General features: G+C 37.3%; 1 protein-coding gene across 3 annotated transcripts in view; it reads left to right on the top strand.

Moving 5' to 3' along the window:
• Positions 1 to 18,601, top strand: part of LOC110839438 (small G protein signaling modulator 1-like) — a 94,649-nt gene that overhangs the window by 1,617 nt on the left and 74,431 nt on the right. For all 3 annotated transcript variants that reach the window (XM_022083621.2, XM_022083619.2, XM_087348561.1), the window contains exon 2: positions 11,306 to 11,349. In XM_022083621.2, coding sequence (XP_021939313.1) covers positions 11,306 to 11,349 — 44 coding nt within the window. The remainder of the gene's footprint in view (positions 1 to 11,305; positions 11,350 to 18,601) is intronic.

Genomic DNA, 18,601 nt, shown 5'->3' with positions numbered 1-18,601 from the left:
CGTCGTCTTTCATTTTTTATTTCAGGACTTCATTAGAAGCTCTAGCAGAGCACCACTTTTCAATTTAATTCATTTCTTCTTCCAGTCACCAGCAGCAACACAGCCGACACCATATTCTTCTGCCACTTTTCGCATGGTTTCGAATTTGTCTATTCGTTGTAAGGATTCAGGATTTTATTCCATGGAAACATCGACTTTTCCTTCATTTCACTTGACATGTTAACTAAAGAAATTACTGCTTTAGAGAAATTGGTAACTTCCGTCAACAAACATGAAAGCACAGGTGCACTCGTGTAATCGAAACCGTTAACGAAAGCACACAGAAGCATCTGTGTACGTAAAATGTAGAAGGTCAGTGGTGAGAGAGTGTGATTCTCGCCGCTACATGCTAGTTGACTACTGATAAAATGGAGTTCCGAAACGGCAATGTCGAATTACCGGAGGTCAGATAACCGGGACTCTACTGCAATTGTACATCCAGTTACAGAATTCACAGAGGATCACAGAGCTGACTGGGAAAACTAGGCTCTTCGAATGTCCCGCTCAAGAGTCAAGATTTTTGGGGAGATAGTGTCATAAAACCTTAGCAAACCACTGGAAGGCTTGTGATGATTATGACGAAGGAAACAAAAAAGTCTCTAGTTTTAAAATAGTACTTTTACGTGTGATGTTTATAATACAGTATAATCTATCGATATTTGCGGACCGTCAGCTGTCCGATGGTTGAGACGCACTGCTTTAAATTACAATAATATTTGATGCATGAATGTTAGAAATATTTCACAATACACAACTCAACTATGAGTAGTTCTTCTTGAGAAGTAAATAGTCCGTCAGCTGGTCAACAAATTCTTCGCTTTTATGAAACCCGGAGGATAATTACTGGTTGCTCAAGAGGTCGCTACTGGTCTCTATCCTGAGCCAGATTAATCCCTATCCTATTATTTTATGATTTGTTTTATTATTATTCTGCCGTCCGAATTCATCCTCCTTGGTTTTATAACTCTAATTATAATTCCAAATCTCAGGTCCCTATTTTGCTGACTAATAAATTATAATCTCAAATCAACTAGAAAATATGCAGCATGCGTGGAAGCCGAAATGTTGTGAGTCCTATCTTTGTGCTGTTACATACACTTCAGTTATTGTGAGTTTATAATGCTTTGAACTGCATTGGTAATTTACAACTTACAGTTTACAAAGATAGGCTACTTCAAACCAAATCCAAAAAATTACCCAATCTATTTGATAGTTAGATTTTATTCCACATCAGGCGGAACGGTTATGCCGCCATGACTCGGTTGCCAGTGCTTCGTTTGAGTGCACCACGTGAAAATTGTTTGCGGTAAGGCAGTGGTCCCCAACGCGGTGCCTGCGGGCGCCATGGCGCCCGCCAAGACTTTTTTGGGTGCCCGCGTTGTTACGGAAAGAGGTTATACTGAATAATGAAGGCCGTTCAACCATTAATATTATAAAATCAAAGCACAGAGCTCGACTTACTGACGCCCACCTTGACGATTATTTGCGAGCAGCAACGCCATCCCATACTCCCAAATTTGAAAAACTGGTCGATGAAATGCAGCGCCAAACATCACACTAACTTCCCACTTGAGTAATAATAATTGTACTTATAAAACTACGTATTTTTGATTGCTTGGTTTCTTGTATCATTAAACGTCGTGTTGTTTTGTATATTATTTGGTGTCTATATCTTGTTTGTCCAGAGAAAAGAAAATTTGGCTTTGTTAATTGGTTGGTGCCCGCCACGATCTTATAAACTCTCAAATGTGCCTGTTGGCACAAAAAGGTTGGGGACGACTGCGGTAAGGTAAATGACCGTTTACGTTGTGCATATTACACTTGATGCCTTTAAAAACTCTTCATATTACTTAATATACTCGAGTGTAAAGGATAAAAGGTAACTGAATTACCCTCGTGACTTCATTGTAATGACATTTCGTCTTCCTCCTCCATGGATTAGGACGTGTTATGTGTTTGGAAACAGAGTTAATTCTGAATGAATTAGTCCTATAGACATTTAGTATTTTTTGGATGAATATGAACGAACTGGAAATATTAAGAATTATGCTGTTTTATGTGCGCTCTGCTATAGACTTGAATGGATGCATACAGCAACCACACGAATTGGATATTGTGTTTCTTGTACATGTGCACATTTTAAAAGTTAGACAATATCCATAACATACATGACTTTGTATGTTTTACACAGGAATGTGCGACTAGTCGCAGAGATTCACGTGGGATCAAAATATTCGGAAAATGAAGTGGTAAAATTGACTTACTATGTCATATTGTAGCTTTCCGACAGTTGATATTTGCTAACCTCGTGGCCGCCTTTTACCCGCCTTATATAAAGGTTTCTAAAATTCGTCCAACCACTACTCATTCACCGTGAAGGTGACAACTTGAATGTTTTCCCGAAACGTTTGATAATACTTACGAAAGCAAACTATAGAGTATAAACCACACGGTGTTACGTAGTATATTGAGTAATATGTGAAATAATCCGTGACTGGTTATTTTAGCCTAATTCTACAACTTTTCGGGAACCATTAAAAGAGGGTGCCCTAACCCACGCAAGAATTGAGGTCATTCAAAGTTCACACGTTACGAAACTCACTCAAAAAGTTTCTGAATGCGATGAATTTCAGCGTGTAGTTTGATACCTGTGAATTCGCATATTATGTTCTGATATGCACATGTTTTTACTTCAAGAACTACAGAGATAAATGAATCATTATTTCATAACCCTTACATATATTCGTTCATATGATGACTGAAGTTCCAAGCAGACTTCTGATTTATGTTTCACTGGGAAAGTTTTATCGTATTTCTTCCCTACCATTCAGTTCACATTCTTTCATTCATTCATGACCAACAATATCCATAACTGACGATAAAATGTTTACGTCTTATTATTCTTTAAAATATTATTTAACGACGTTTTCTCCACTGTATAAAATATACAGCGTTAAATGGTAGGCCAGTTGTTAATGATGAATTGAGAATAATATCGAACTAAGGAATCTGGTTGTGATCTGTTCCCCTAGAATTTGTTTTATGATCTGAGGAAAACCGTGAAAACTAAGTAAAATCCGGGCTGAGACTGGAGTTAGGAGTGCCACACAAACAAATTTTTAGATTCTCACATCGGGGAGATGAAGACGAATCTTTTGGGATGTTGCGCCATGTAGTGTTTTATATATCGACCGACGTTTCAGCGGTGCTTACTGCCTTTATCATCAGAGCGATGGCTTCGGAAACGTTGGGTCATTTTGTAGGAAACCACATAGCGCAACATCCCAGAAGACAAGTCATCTTCTCCCAGTCGCGACGTTGAGTCTAACACCTTATAGTCCTTGTATCCATTTCACGCATGGAAACCCTACAGAGCAATTTGCCAGACTGAACCAGGATTCATAAACGAGTACTTCAGGCTGAGCCACGTCACTTCTACGCATACCATCTCGTGAATACTAACTTTTTAAAACCGTTTAGATTTGCATATATAGCGCCTTGGTTTTGTTTGATCATTGTTTAAATGAGATGTAGGTGCTCATATAGCAAGACTTTTTATTTTGTTAGGGAATGTAGGTATACGTATATGTATGTATATGTGTAGGTATATCATCACTTAGTATTTTCGTTAGTGTGTCAGTCTCATATCATCTAGACCAGTGGTATTCAACCTTTTTTGTTCGCGTACCCCCAGATATAATTTCTCTTCAACTTTGTACCCCCAAAGTTGTTGGTGTATAATTCAAGTTATACATAGTATATAATCTACATCTAAAATAAATTAAATAAATTACATTACTGATTATTCAGTGTTTATCATAAAATAATATATATATTTTTTAAATTTCACGTACCCCCTAAGATGTCTTCGCGTACCCCCGGGGGTACGCGTACCCCAGGTTGAATACCACTGATCTAGACGCGGGGTAAGTACTGTGATAAAAAGCGATCATATTAGCAGCCGGTGGGTGACCCAAATACGCTACTTACTCGTGCTTTGTTGCAAGTTTGCAGTTAGAGAATGTTAGTTGATTACCAACTCGTTAAGCCAAACGCTTTAGAATGTTTGTGGTGGGGAAGATCATTATGTTAGTTGTTTCGCATAGAGTTTCAATAGGTTCACACAGAAAGGTAACTGGACTATAATTTACCGAATGTTTGATTGAATTAAGAAACAAAACTCTATTGCAAATATTATCTATGCTGGTGCAAAATGCTCATACAATTGTATCTGCGAACGATGAATAGGCATAATAATTCTGTTTTGTACTACAAATTAATTATTTCAATAACAGTAGATATAGGATAAATACACAATGTTCCACTTAAAACGCAAACCCAACTACTACGTATGAACCCCTTGATGCACAAAATGATGAAACCAATTTAAGTCTTGAATTCTAGCAGTCATATACCGTTGTTTCAGCTGATATACTGCTTGAAATGGGTGTGGCCGTAATTTCAGATGTTCTGTCGCTCGATGAGCTCTTATCACAGACAAACGAATTTTGTTACCAGTCGGTGTGTTGTTCAATTCGGTACTTCATTTGCAGGATATGAGTTGCTATTAATACATGCTTAACGAACACGATGCGAAGTAATGTTCGAGAATGAACACACGTTCTGCTCGTTGAGTAGCTAAACGATGTTCACACCTGCACATATTTTGCACAAGTGGCATGATACCGGCCTAGGAACATGTGACCTCGGCTCGTCTCACGTAAAAATTTAGGAGAGTCTGTTGCATGGGGTGGACATGCTTCTGATTTAATTTTTGTGTCGTAGTATGTGATGGCCTTTGGGTTGAGAAACTGCATTTTGTTGAATCTTACCGAACGTTTCACGTTCCTTGTGCTCACTATTTACGCAATACAAATTTCAAATGTTAACATTGTATAATTTATCAGACAGGCTCTCAGACTTTCCGTACCGGAACTAGCAACGAAAATAATATATATTTATGTGTGTATTTGTTTCCTGAACGGTGCTTTATCAATTAAACCTGCTCCGTAGCGTGAATTGCAGGGTCATTTGCGTATGCTGTGGTGGTAAGAACAGCAGCAGTAGTTTGTACCTATTTTAAGGCATTGTCCGACTACTGAAACAAATTAAACCCTTCGTGTAGCCCGTCTCCAGGCCTAGTTTTCAGACCGGGAACTCTTGTATACAGTGCAGATGCTATTTGATTAGACCCCTTCGCAAATTCATCCTCTGTCAAGCAATAACTGTGGGCATTATCACTTTATCAGTTTGAAAAACCCTCAGCTATGGTCAAATTATACAAATATAGCTGGAGGCTGTTGTAAACCGTCTGGTCCGGAAGCGAACGGCGAGGTCTTTTGGCAATAAAAACTGAGTGCAACAAGGCCAGATCATCGGTTCTTAACCAGGCAAAAAAAATGCTTGCTCTTAAAACGTTTGCTCTCTTTGGAACTTTGCGATTCCGTTCATCTGCAGGATCTCTTTCCTTCTGTATCTGCGCTGTTAGTTCCAGACACCTGGAGCACACGTCTGTTGAAGAATGTCCAAATACTAAGTTTTACTTCAAGTTAAATATTCTGCACAAAGGTTCCGCGGCCGACTCTTTCTTCCTAGATAAGATTCAGCTTGATGTTGAACTTGTGCAGTAATGAACTTCATTGCATTTGAATTTCAAAACTGAATATTTTCTTTCTTCATACTTTCTGGTTACATGTCCACCACCTGCCCTTTATACTTGTGGCCGTCCGGTCCCCGCATATACGTACTAGGGCAGCAGACTCCATAAGGCATCTAAGGCAATATTCCTAGGAACGCTTTGTGACAAGCAGTAATGAGATTCCCACAAAAGGTCATCGCATAATGTTCAGGTAGTAAACCTAAAGCTTTGAACTGTATTTCGAGATCTGTGACCTTTTCACAAAATGGGATGAAAAGAAAACATTTCAGCAACAGTTTCAGTTTTCCGTCAGTTTTGTAGAAAATATTATACAGATCTTTGATTTGCTTCGTTGCCAATGTGATACACTGAAAATCACTTCTTTATGGTTGCATCTTGCTCTTGGAATATCTGCAGGAAAGATCCCAGTAAAAGTTAATAGCCTTCCTTAACTGAAGACATTCTCGATAGGAGTCAGAGAAAGAATAAAACCTACCCACATTTATACAATGCTTTGAGCTCGTAGAAACGTAATGGAAACTTATCCGAGTTCCTTGGCTCTGTGAGTGTTGAATAAGTTTCCGTACCTTTGTTGGTGTAATTTCTGTTGCACACTAACGTCCACACTTCATATTAAACTTACAACTTCAGCCTATACGAGAAAGTAGGAAAGAAATAGAAGTCGTTAATGCTAAAACGTTTTGGTCATTCTTAACATGGAAGCATTACAATCTCAGTGCCAGCCATTGCCTGTGTAGAGAATGTTGAGTTTGAATATAACACGAGGTTATAGATTGTTCTTGCTTTGCAGATTAAAAATCAACGTATCACGTCGGTTTAGAAGCGAAAGGATTGTATATGTTCTGGGGAACCACGTACAATAGCTAACTTATTTTTGCCAAAAGTGGATTGCTAGGTTTGTAACTGCAGCCCTTATCGTATACGAAGGTTATATGGCATCGAATGGCTGGATGTTTTCTGAACTGCGAATTCAGAACAATGTGGAAGACAACGTGAGTTTCTCAATCTATGGTACGCGTACCACTGATGGTACGCGAACTAAGTAAGAAAATCAAAGATAACATTAACATAAATAAGTTTTCCTTGAATGCATTGGGTTAGTGGTACATTTAATGTGTTAAATTAGAAATAGTGGTACGCTAGCGAAAATGGTTGAGAACCCCTGGAGTTACTGTGGCAAATTTAATTTTGGTCTCTGTCGGTAGAATATTACTGTTTGCGTAATGTCAGATTTCATTACCTTACACAAAAGTTAGTACATAATTATAAATCTTTCGTTTGAAAATTTATTGATATTGTGTATATTTTACAATATGTAAGTTGATTTACTTAAATGTCTACTAAGAGTATCTGTTTAAATTCAATGAGAATCAAAAAATATGTTTTTCTTTGATTCACCGTTAGAAATTTTTAGTTGATTGAAACGAAAATCTTAATAAGGTGGGATTTTCATTTAGGAAAACACTTCCTATACAAAGCGCCAAGTTTTTGGAGATCCGTTATCCTAATTTATGAAATAGAAACAACAATGTTTTGTGAGATTTGAGGTTCTCACAGCGGTGAGTATGAAGATTTCTGTCTTCTGGGTTGTTGCGCTGTGTAGTCTGGTCGATGTTAACCAACGTTTCAGAGGTCATACTGCCTCCGTCATCAGGGCGATGAAGATTTCTGTCTTCTGGGTTGTTGCGCTGTGTAGTCTGGTCGATGTTAACCAACGTTTCAGAGATCATACTGCCTCCGTTACCATATTTTTCTACCACGCACAATTTTGGAGAAATGCCCCATTGTATAAGATTTTGAACACCCCTGTGACATTCTCAAAATGGCAGACGATATTTTTTTTCTTGGTCGTCTCTCCACGCTGATCGTTTTCAGTATTTCGTATTTTTCTGCGACGAAAAATCGGGGCTGATTTTCTAAATGGTGAAATATAAATGACTTTCCGAGGGTTTTCTCCACAAAAGGATGTTTTTGTGTTTTAAGTTTTTCTGCGACACACAGTTTGAGACAAACGCTCATTTTTACAACTTTTTTCGACACCGCTGTATCTTATTTTCGAAGCAGAAAGAAGTCAATAATTTTCGTGGTTTCCTCTACAACAGGAATATTTTTTTCTTTCAATTTTGTATACGACTCCGCCGATGTGTAAATATTTTGTCTCCCTTAGGTCTAATTGTCAAATTGAAAAAAGAAGTCGACAATTTTTCCGCTTTTGTTTCTCCAAGAGGACGATTCTGTATATTCGAAAATTTTCTGTGACACGCCGTTTCTTGCTCTTTGAACACCCATTGCCTTAATTTTCGAACTAGAAGGGCAGTAATTTTTCCGGAGTTGTTTCTCGAAGACGAACTTTTTCGTCTTTGCCATTTTGTCCCGGGAGAAATGCATCGTTGTGAAAGTTTTTTTGTACACACTTGCCAAATTTCTTTAATTGAGAAAGTCGGTAATTTTTCGGGGATTGTTTCTTCAAGAGGATCTTTGTTTGTCTTTATCGTTTTTTTTACGACGTGTCACTTTGGAGGAACAGTGTCGGACGGACGGGCAGGCGGAATTTAACTATTACAAACTATATGCAGAGTGTTTCTGAAATACACGAAACCATTTTAGGGCCGTGATATGTGCATAGAACGAAGAGAAATATCCTTGAAAAAAGGGGTCCTTCGATGCTTCGTTTTCGAACTACGGCCAGTGAGACTACCCTCTGGATTTTTGTTTATGGAGCCATCTTAAAAGTTTTGTATATGCTACTGCGGAATTAATATAGCCTACAGAAAAAAAGAGATGGACGCGAGTAATTCTTAACATTGACTGGGACTTTTGAACGCCTGAGACGCGCAGCGCGCTGAGTAGATGCACACGGTCAACATTTTGAGCAAAACAGTAATCTGTAAAGCTTGAATCAGTGATGTGTAAACAAATATTCCTTGTGGAGGGTTTTTACCTGTTTTTCTTTAAAAATGAAACGTACAATATGTCAAAGACAAAACGTCAAGCACCCATATTTACCCAGACTTCGTTGTTCTTTTTGAGCGTAGAACACGCCCCTGAATTGGTGCCATGATTTCAGAAACTCTCTACATATATGCCTCTATTTAATATAGGCGTAATATCTGCAGTTTTGATCTGCTCTCTCGACAATATATTTCTGTCAGAAACAAATGGACATCAATACCTGTGATTTATGAATATAACTGTCTTGGAAAGGATGTACAGCGGTACTTCGTACTCTTGTCACAATAGTTACCATTAGCATAAACCGGAAAACGTGCATAATATGACATAAAATGGCAGAACGCAAACATTTTTGGATATTAACAGAAGGGCATTTTCAGCAGTATTCAGACATTAACATAAGCTTAAATAATAATATACAGTTTATATTGATTAATAATAAAACTGAGCTTTCATTAATTAAAATGACGAGTCTATAAATATTCTGTACGTTAGGATACTAGAAAGATATTTGAAAACAGAACGTCAAAACATAAGGGGATGCTGCGAAGTGATTATGTAACACTATAATTGTCATATATATGTGTAAGTGTAATTTAAAAATATAAATTCAGAACGATTTGCTATGAGAATTTATTTGTGTCGTACGAATTAAGAATAAAAAATTTATTGCAGTTTTGAGATAATTTAAAATGCACATTTATGCTGGTTCTATATCATGTATTTTTATGCTGGGTCGTAATAGGGAGCGATGATCCGAAATACCAGATGTGTGCATTTAATTGCTTGAAGTACGTCGACGAATTTTCCATAGACCATTCCTTCTGAGAACGTGTTTAAGCATAAAAGCGGACGGAACTGTACGCATGTTACGGTCATCAGACTGCAGCACAAAGACACAAAAGGAAAATACATCTAATAAATTCTTTAGAAATTTCCGCAAGTTTAAATAGGCTAATTGGGAACGATAGACATAGATAAAAAACTATATTTTTGAAGAAGTTAAGAATAGGCATTAGTCGGGGAATGCATGCTACCTTTCAGATCAGTCTTCTGTCTTCCCCTGTCCTATCTAAAAGCTTAAAAATTAAAGAATAAAATTCTTCGAAAACTATTGTTAGGGCGTTAAATTGAAGGAGGTTGAGATGGGCAGTAAAGGTAGCATACACATACAACACTTTACTGGGACAACCAGAAAGCATAAGGTCGTTTCCGCGACCTCGGCGTGTGCAGTTCATAAAATACATTGCGTTGCATATGGAAGGAGTAGCCTGTGAGGGTGTGGGCTGAGTTGACTTTTCACAGGATAGGACCTAGAGGCGGGTTCTTGTAAAGACTATAATGAATGTTGAGATTCCGCAAAAGGTGGTCAGTTTTTATTAATTTGTTAACCTACTGATCGACTTTCGGCACCTCATGAAGGACTGTTGCATGGGGTGAGTGTTTGTGTGTGTGTTTTTTTTCATCAGGTCACTGTGTCCTTCCATTCGTCGATATCAGGAGTGGAAAATCCCATGAAGCAAACAGTATTGACGTATGATCTGAAGCTTTATGGACAGTATTGAATCTACGCACAAAGACATTTCCTTGAGCTCCCCAAAATTCCCGCACTGGTACATTTATTATCACATTATTATCGTTATCGTTGCTGCTGCTACTGCCGTCATTATTATCATCATCATCATAATAGCAATATGATGATTTACTGCAGCCTAGTTGGATCACAACTTGAATACGCTTCATTTGCTTTCAATACTCTTACCAAGACTGACTCCAACAAATTTGAACGTATTCAGAAAGTTTTATACCATATATCATTAAAGAAAATTATAATTCTTTTGATTACAGTTACTTTTGAAAACAAAAAATTGAACACATCACATGAAAGACGGCGTTATTTTGATGTTTTAATCATAAGGAACGCAATTAATGGCTTCATTACTTGCCCCTTGCTATTGGAAACTGTTGGAAGTGTTCAAACAAAAACTTAAAGAAGCCCTAGTACTTCCTACACTTCATTTTCACTCAGGAAATGCCCTTCTGTTAATTACGCCATAGCTGCAAATGAGATGTGTAACAGAACTCTCGCCAACACGTTTGATAAACTTTTCAGCATAAATCTTTGGTTTAAATCTGTTAATCGATAATTACTATTTTAGGTACTTAAGCATTAGTATGTAACGTGAATTGGAATGTATTATTATGTTTATTGTCTTGTTTTGTTATCTCTCTATTAAATTTTCTTGTACTGGCGCAGTAATTGGCTCGTGCCACTGTTACGTCAGCAGTTTAAAATAAAGGAATTACTTCAGTTGAATTATTGATAGCGAAATCTAACCGTGTTATGACACTGCGGTAAAATTTATTACTTGTTCATATAACTGTACGCTGAATACTGTAAATATTTACAAGCGCAATAACTGTCACTCGATATTCGATTAACGTTAATATTACTTGATTGTCATCAAACGTAGCCACTTTGTACATAACCCGAAGAGCAGCAACTGAAAATGTGTATGTATTTTAATAACAACAGAAATTGATGTATGTGAAGTAGCAAAATAATGTGTCAACATTAATTATTATATACATTTGATATTTGGTTAGGATACAGATTGTAATTCTTGGTATTAATTGTTGTCGTTTGTTTTTCAGATAGTGATTTCAAAGAGAAATTGATTCGGAACGTGAAGAAAGAGGTAAGTCTGTTTATAAAGAGGAGGTCTTGTTTGTTAAACCGTATCTTTGCTTTATTTTTGTATGATCTCAAGAAATAAAGGCCCAGTGCTTTGTCATTCTACCGAATCCCTTCTTTTCAACAATGCACTCAGTTGACTATCACACTGTTGAATATTAACTAACTAACTAACTAACTAACTAACTAACTAACTAACTAACTAATTCACTTTTAGCCGAACCCGCAGGTCAAACACCGACAACACCAAAGCCCGTCACCGGATACGATCCCGAGTTAACTCCATCCACTTACCATCCTCACAGCCAACCTCCTTAAGATACATCTTGATATTACCCTTCTGCCTCGTTCTTGGTCTCCCCAGTGGTTGTTTTCCAGAAGGTTCCCCCACCAAAATTCTGCATGCACCCTTTGCCTTCCCCATGAATGCTACATGCTCAGCCCATCGGAACGTCCCATATTTCACTGTCCTCACTCTGACAGGTGACCTGTATAATTCACGCAATTCCTTGTTATTAAATATTCTAAATACGCCACTTGTTTTATCCTTTCTAGGTCCAAATATTTTCTTTAGCACCTTGTTTTTAAAGACTTGTAAATTAAGATTTGTGTCTTCTGGGTTGTTGCGCTGTGTAGTATGGTCAATGTGGTACATGCCGTCAGCCTCTAAACTAAATAATTAAACTGTCAGGGAAGTGGAATGGTTGCGTATTACTCTTCCGATCATGATTGTGTTTTACCTAAAATGGTTTTCATCTTACTGTCTCATTTGAAAATAATGGAAATATGTACTCAAAAGAAGTATACATCGCATGAGAACCCGTCGTTCCAAAGCTGATTACACTGCATGGAGTAATACAGTTTAATTCCTTATAGTTATAATTGTTTAATTTTAACCGTCTAATCACAATAAAATATTTTATTAAATATTAAAATATTATTATTACAATTAATATTTAATATTTAAAATATATTAAAATATATTAAAATGATGCTGTTTCTATCGAAATGTTCGATTTACAATTAGAGCATCATCTTTTTCACGACATGTTTCGGTTTTTAATGAACCATCTTCAGGTGTATAATCAATATAAATTTAAATGTAATATTCTAAATGCAATCCTTCGTCAGATGTCCATTAAATATCGGAAGAGGATAGAATATTACATTTAAATTTATATTGATTATACACCTGAAGATGGTTCATTGAAAACCTAAACATGTCGTGAAAAAGATGATGCTCTAATTGTAAATCGAACATTTCGATAGAAAGAGCATCATTTTAATATATTGTAATATATTTTAAATATTTTAAATATTAAATGTTAATTGTAATAATAATATTTTAATATTTAATAAAATATTTTATTGTGATTAGACGGTTAAAATTAAACAATTATAATCATCACAATATGACGCAACATTATCATCTCCTTATAGTTCATTAAATATTCTACATATTAAAACATGTATAATACGGAGTTATAAACAGTACCGTGCTGCAGGCAAGACGAGCGTCCTCATCTTCAGTATCAGCGAGCGAGGCGCTGGTAAGAGAAAAACAAGTTCACTCTGCTATATCTTACATCATGCAACAAGCTTTGTGTACGATGAACAGTTGATGAAAAAATTGGTTAAATTCAGCTTCAGTTCTATACAAATTAGAGTTTATATTGGGTCGATACGAATCGGTTAAATTCGTCCTACATTTATTTTAAATCCAAATACGATATCTAATGTAAATGAATTCACTAGTTTCAGAGATGACATATGCTGATATAGCCTCCCGGTAATGCGATATTTTAATGCATTTTCTCCCGTGAATGAAGGATATACTTATAAACTAATTAACGATTGTCTTAAAAATTCGTGTGAAGATGTCATCGGACGCCATTATGTCCCAGCTTCTTTTATGTGCTCTTTGCACTGTGTATGAAATGAAAACACATTGATGTGATTCATCCCGATAATCGCTGAACGGTTTTATATTAAATTTTGTATGGTCGTCATGCCATTGGAGACTATCCTACAATAGCAATTTTTAATTTCTTACAATCGATAATACCAACATGACGGACGTACACGGTTGTGATGAGGTATCGACTCTAGCGTTCCAGTTACAGTAGGCCGTACGTGTGATGTGTGGTGGTAGATTTACAGAAATAAAAACGTATAGTTTAATAATTCTTTGTATAATGTAAAACAGCAGTACGGTGGCTGCATGAAAGACAAAATCCTGACTTTTCCAAAATTCGATCCTGTGACTTTTGACGTTTTACTATTGATACACGGCACTTTAAGGAGACTCTTAAGATTATATATTTTGTGTAGTTTGAAGCTCAAGTTGTCTGAGTAAGATTACTTACGTTATGTTTTATTAATAATTCTGAAATTGCCAATAACATGATGCGGAATACGCCTTTGTACTCTTCTTAAATTTGCTGTCGTTAATACGTGTACGTAGCCGCCCGAACTTCAACAAGACGAGCGTTACTAACCCGATTTAGCATAGGGACTTGGCGTTTTATGTGGTCAAATGAAGGCAATTAAAGCGCATGGAAAATTTGTTAAACCAGTATTATGTGAGGCTAGTAGAAAATAGTGGAAATTTAGCACTGAACGATTTATTCTTATCTTAATCCCTTTTTCCTTTACATTTTTTTTATTCTCATCGTCTTTAGAAATTCTAAAATTACCTAATGTAGCAGCACTTGTAAAATAGAACATTCTGTCGTCTGGCGTCAACGCCGAGAACTTGGTGAAATGTCTATTTATTATCCGAGTCGGTTTCTACGCGTGTCATCTGAATGCTCTTCGTCATTTATTTCACATCTTCGTATATTTCACACCTCTGCGCCCATGTGTCTACCATTTGCACAAGGTTGACTTTTATGAACGAGACAGAAACTCGGGCCTGTACAGAATCAGACTCAAAGAAAGTCCGTGTTTCCTTGTATAACATTCTCACTGAATTTCTGATATCCATGAACTAAAGAGGCCAATTAAAATATGTGTGAAAGAAATCTGTATTAAAATCCATATACGTAAATATTTTCCAGGTACATTTCTTATTCAGAATGGTCAGAAACGAGGAGCTGTTGCTTTTCCTCTGTCACTTTTTTGGAATTTGGAATTGAATGGGACACATCAATTCCTCGTCTATGCTGCTATGGGTCTACATTGAAATCAATTAATGATTCTTCTCTGTTGTAACAAGTAATGTACTAAAACACGCACGCAGTTGTATGGTACAAATGTCTTAATGTTTTTGGGATTCTGATTGTTGGTTACGTGCTTAATTGTGGTAGTTGTGATTCGACTTTCGCAAATGTTTTGTTAAAACCGCCTCCTCATTGTGATCTCGGTACTTAATTGCTGCACACAATGTTTTGTGTATGCTCACTCCATGTGAGATGTGAATGAAGTTGGTCTCTGTTGGGGCCGTTAGAAAGAGCTAACCGTTGGCACTGGTCTAGGGCTTGAGGTTATCTCATTCTAAAGAACCCAATAGAGAAAGTGCCCGTTCGCCTTCCTTACACATGATGACGAAGACAGATGTAGCCTTCCAAACTTTGTGTGTTTCTAGAATACCATACAATGGACAAAGTCCAAACACTCATCAGTGCAGACTGTAATACACAATTGTCAGAACCCCGTAGAATCTACAGCCCCATGGGGCTGAAACGCGCCTGTAAATAAATACTAATTAGTCATAAAAGTGGTTGGAAAGTTGTCTTATAGTTTATAAATTGTAGCTTTCGCGGTAACTGAAGTTTATGAAAGACTCTCAGGTTACAAGCCGCGTCAGGCGACTGAATGGTGAATAAACCATATCTTCTGCCAACGTTTCGAGAAGAATATATGCTCTCATCCTTCGGGCTGCTGCGTAACAAATGTGTTATGGTTACATGCTGCTACTCGATATAAAGGGTATGAGGAGCAAAGACTCATTACCTACCGTTTTAACAAGCACCCACAGCTGGAATTTATTCTGAGTGAGTTGAACCAGTTCAAACCCTGAAAACCTGTTTTCGTTCCGTTTTAATATTATCATCTTCATATCTTTAGGTCTCCAAGTGGCCTTTTCCAATCTAGGTTAGGAGCTAAATTTTAGTCTTTTTCATCCCCATATACACATTTATGTCAGTCTCCTTCATTCTTCATCCAATCTTCATAATATTTGTCAAAGCATACAATTATGAAGCTCTTTATCAATTTTTGGTACGGTTTCATTAAACAAGCTGTCTCTGATAAGAGTATTTTTATGTTTAGGTTAACTGCGCAAGTTCCACTTCGTTGCAGGTTTTGACGTGTATTGATTTTCAGGGAGATTTTTGAGCCGAACTTTTTTCTAGTTAATGTTGTTCGTCTCAATATGTGGGCAGTGCCAGTACTACCATTAGCTAGCTGTAAGTGTTTGAATGCTAAGTGCTGAGGAGCCTAGAGGATCTAAGAGGGACGGCGTAACTGATGAATGAAGGATTTTCATAACAGGGAACTTTGTATGGAATTTCCATTACTGTCTGGATAGTGGATTATAGAATGCTCTAATGGGTCAGACATTATCACCGAAGGTAGAAACAGGAGACAATATTTTGAAGGGAAGTCCATCCTCATACGAAGTCAATGCTTGGAAGACCGAAAAGGATGTGGAACAATGATCACAAATTGGATTTAAAGAGGCAAGTTTAGAAATTTGAATAATGGAACTAAAAAAATACAGTTTGAACGAGACCTTGACAAACCAACTTCCTTTCTACACTGTTAAGTATTTGTACTACTAAGCAAACATTGCAGAAAGAAAGTGGTTTATGTTAGTAAGTAAAGTAAAGCTGTCCCACTATGAGCCATGTAGGCGCTTGGGGGGAGAGGAGGGTATAGCTCCTACTCATTCCTGACCTCGGCACTAGTTGGGGGGTGAGTGGTCAACATCAAGCCCCAGCCGCACTGGTTTGTGTAAGATCTCGTACAAATATCCACACGGCACGAAAGGTTACCAGTTTGGTTGAAAAGTTTTGCAGAATGCCATATTTATTTTGACGAGTCTCTATTCGTGCATACGGCGGACACTTAAAAATGGAGGCGGAGTTTGGAAACCAAAATTACTTTGTCTGAACTTTCTGCATTTATTTTTGTGAAAAAATTGTATTGGATCCGCTGTTGTGGTGCTTTGCAGGTAGGACCTTTGTTTACCCAGCTTCATTGATTTATATTTTAATCTTTCGGTCTGTTCTTCGATCATCGTTTGAATCCTGCGCAGTACCTTGAAATATTTTCTAATTTTATGCTGTGTAGAGGTGTATTGGGGTTCCAGCACACTCTCCGACCTGTACCACCCACACGCCACAAAACAAGGTTTATAACCACTTTTGGGGCTAGGATGTTTTTTCGCGTTTCCCAGTATTGTTAAACGAATTATAGTCTTTCTTATTGCAGAAATTGGAAAAAAAATTTCCCGCAGCAATGCATGTTATTTCCAATTGTATGAGCATAACAAACAACAAAACATTGGTCCTGTGCATTTATTTAACCCGTGATTCTCAATCTCCCATACAACTTTAGTAAAATAATGTTATATTGTATTAGTGTTTCCTCATGTGTACAAGTTTCACACCGCAAACTAATTCCCTTCATTATTATTGTGTCATTCCGCTTGGTGACCAGGCATCTCCATGCGGTTCTTAATTACTACATAAGTGGAACAGGAAATTTAATATTTCTCAACACTAAAGAAATTCCATTTCCTTGGGAAATTACTATCCCCAGTGACTCACTTTTTGCGTTCCTGTCAAGACTGCTTTACTCCATACAATTTCTGTAAACCTGTATCAGCAATATGATATTGAATTTACGGCAAGAGCTGAACGGCTAATAAATACTTACTTAGGCGACCCGTTCTTCAGTGCCTTAAGCATCTGCGGGTCCCAACTTTTCGTTGGCTTTGATCTATTAGACGGTTGGTAGGACTCCTTGGACTAGTGATCAGCCCGTCTCGAGGCCTCTACCTATACACAGGACAGCACAACACAGAAAAACGCGGACAAACATCCATGCCTTAAATGGGATTCGAACACACGGTCCCAGTGACTAAGCGGCACAAGACCCACGCCTCAGACCACGCGGACACTGTGACGGCCAGCTAATAAATAGCAATTTAAAATTTGTGGAATTTTTTCTCCAAACCGACACGTCGCTCTGCCGTAGGGTGACTCTCGCTGCGTGATTTAAAGGTGCGCTTGGTCGTGGTTTAGAAGAATTTCGTTTTGGCTATGAAAGTTCGTGCGCTTCACAAAATTGGATCTCACCAGCTTGGAAGTTATATAACCGGCTGTACCACAGTGGGGATGAAAGAATCATGAGAAATTAATGTGGAGATTAGAATAAATAGTCGCAAACACTTTAACGAACACAGATTTAATGTAATAAGAAGTGTAGAAATTGTTTCTTTTCTGGAGCCTTCATAACGAATGTTGCAAATTTTCGCATTGCAGCTTTCGTCATGTCGAGAAACACCTAACGAATTTTCATCAAATTTGACATCGGGATGAGGACTTCACTAACATAGCTCTATTTAGTGTTGTCAGTTCTTACGCAATTTCCAAAGCCTACCGCGTAAGTGACCCATTGTGTCACTGAAAATAGCAACGAGTGTCACATTTGAACATGTTTTGACTGTCAAACAATCATCGTCAGGTTCACTTTTACGTTACCTGCACATGTCACTTCACTTTGAAATTTAAATACTTTTTCTTTTTGATTTTTATATGTAGAACCAAAATATTAAAAAAGGGAGTAAAGACAGTGAAACAGTGAAAACTTTGAAATCTTCATGTACGTATTGCAGCCTGGTGGATAGTGTGATATTGCTTTCATGTTTGCTCTGTGATTCTGATCTGTCGTTGGCACAGTGTACTAGTACAGTGTCACATGTTACTTACACGTGTCGTCATATCCGAACATGGGTTAAAATGGCATCATAACAAAATGTATTTTACATGAAGACCTACGAGTTTATATGAGTCTTTGCGAGCGTCTGTAATGTAACTTGCTGGATATTTGTCTCAGCAAGAAATATTTCGTACAAAGGTTTCGATAAACATTAAACACACATTTTATGTGCAGTGGAGGAACTATGGTATGTGTTTCACTCTTTTTCTACGCTCCATTGCTGTCTTCTGGGTCACCGCTGTGAAAATCTCAAATCTTAAATAGTGACCAAATTAACATTTCTATTACAATCATCAAATATACCTTCA

Source organism: Zootermopsis nevadensis, unplaced genomic scaffold (assembly GCF_977971745.1).
Source record: "Zootermopsis nevadensis isolate Lab colony 2312 unplaced genomic scaffold, Znev_1.0 Znev_ptg000002l, whole genome shotgun sequence".
In the NCBI taxonomy this organism is placed as follows: domain Eukaryota; kingdom Metazoa; phylum Arthropoda; class Insecta; order Blattodea; family Termopsidae; genus Zootermopsis; species Zootermopsis nevadensis.
Note: the sequence above shows the minus strand (reverse complement) of the source record. Positions and strands in the feature narration are given on the sequence as shown.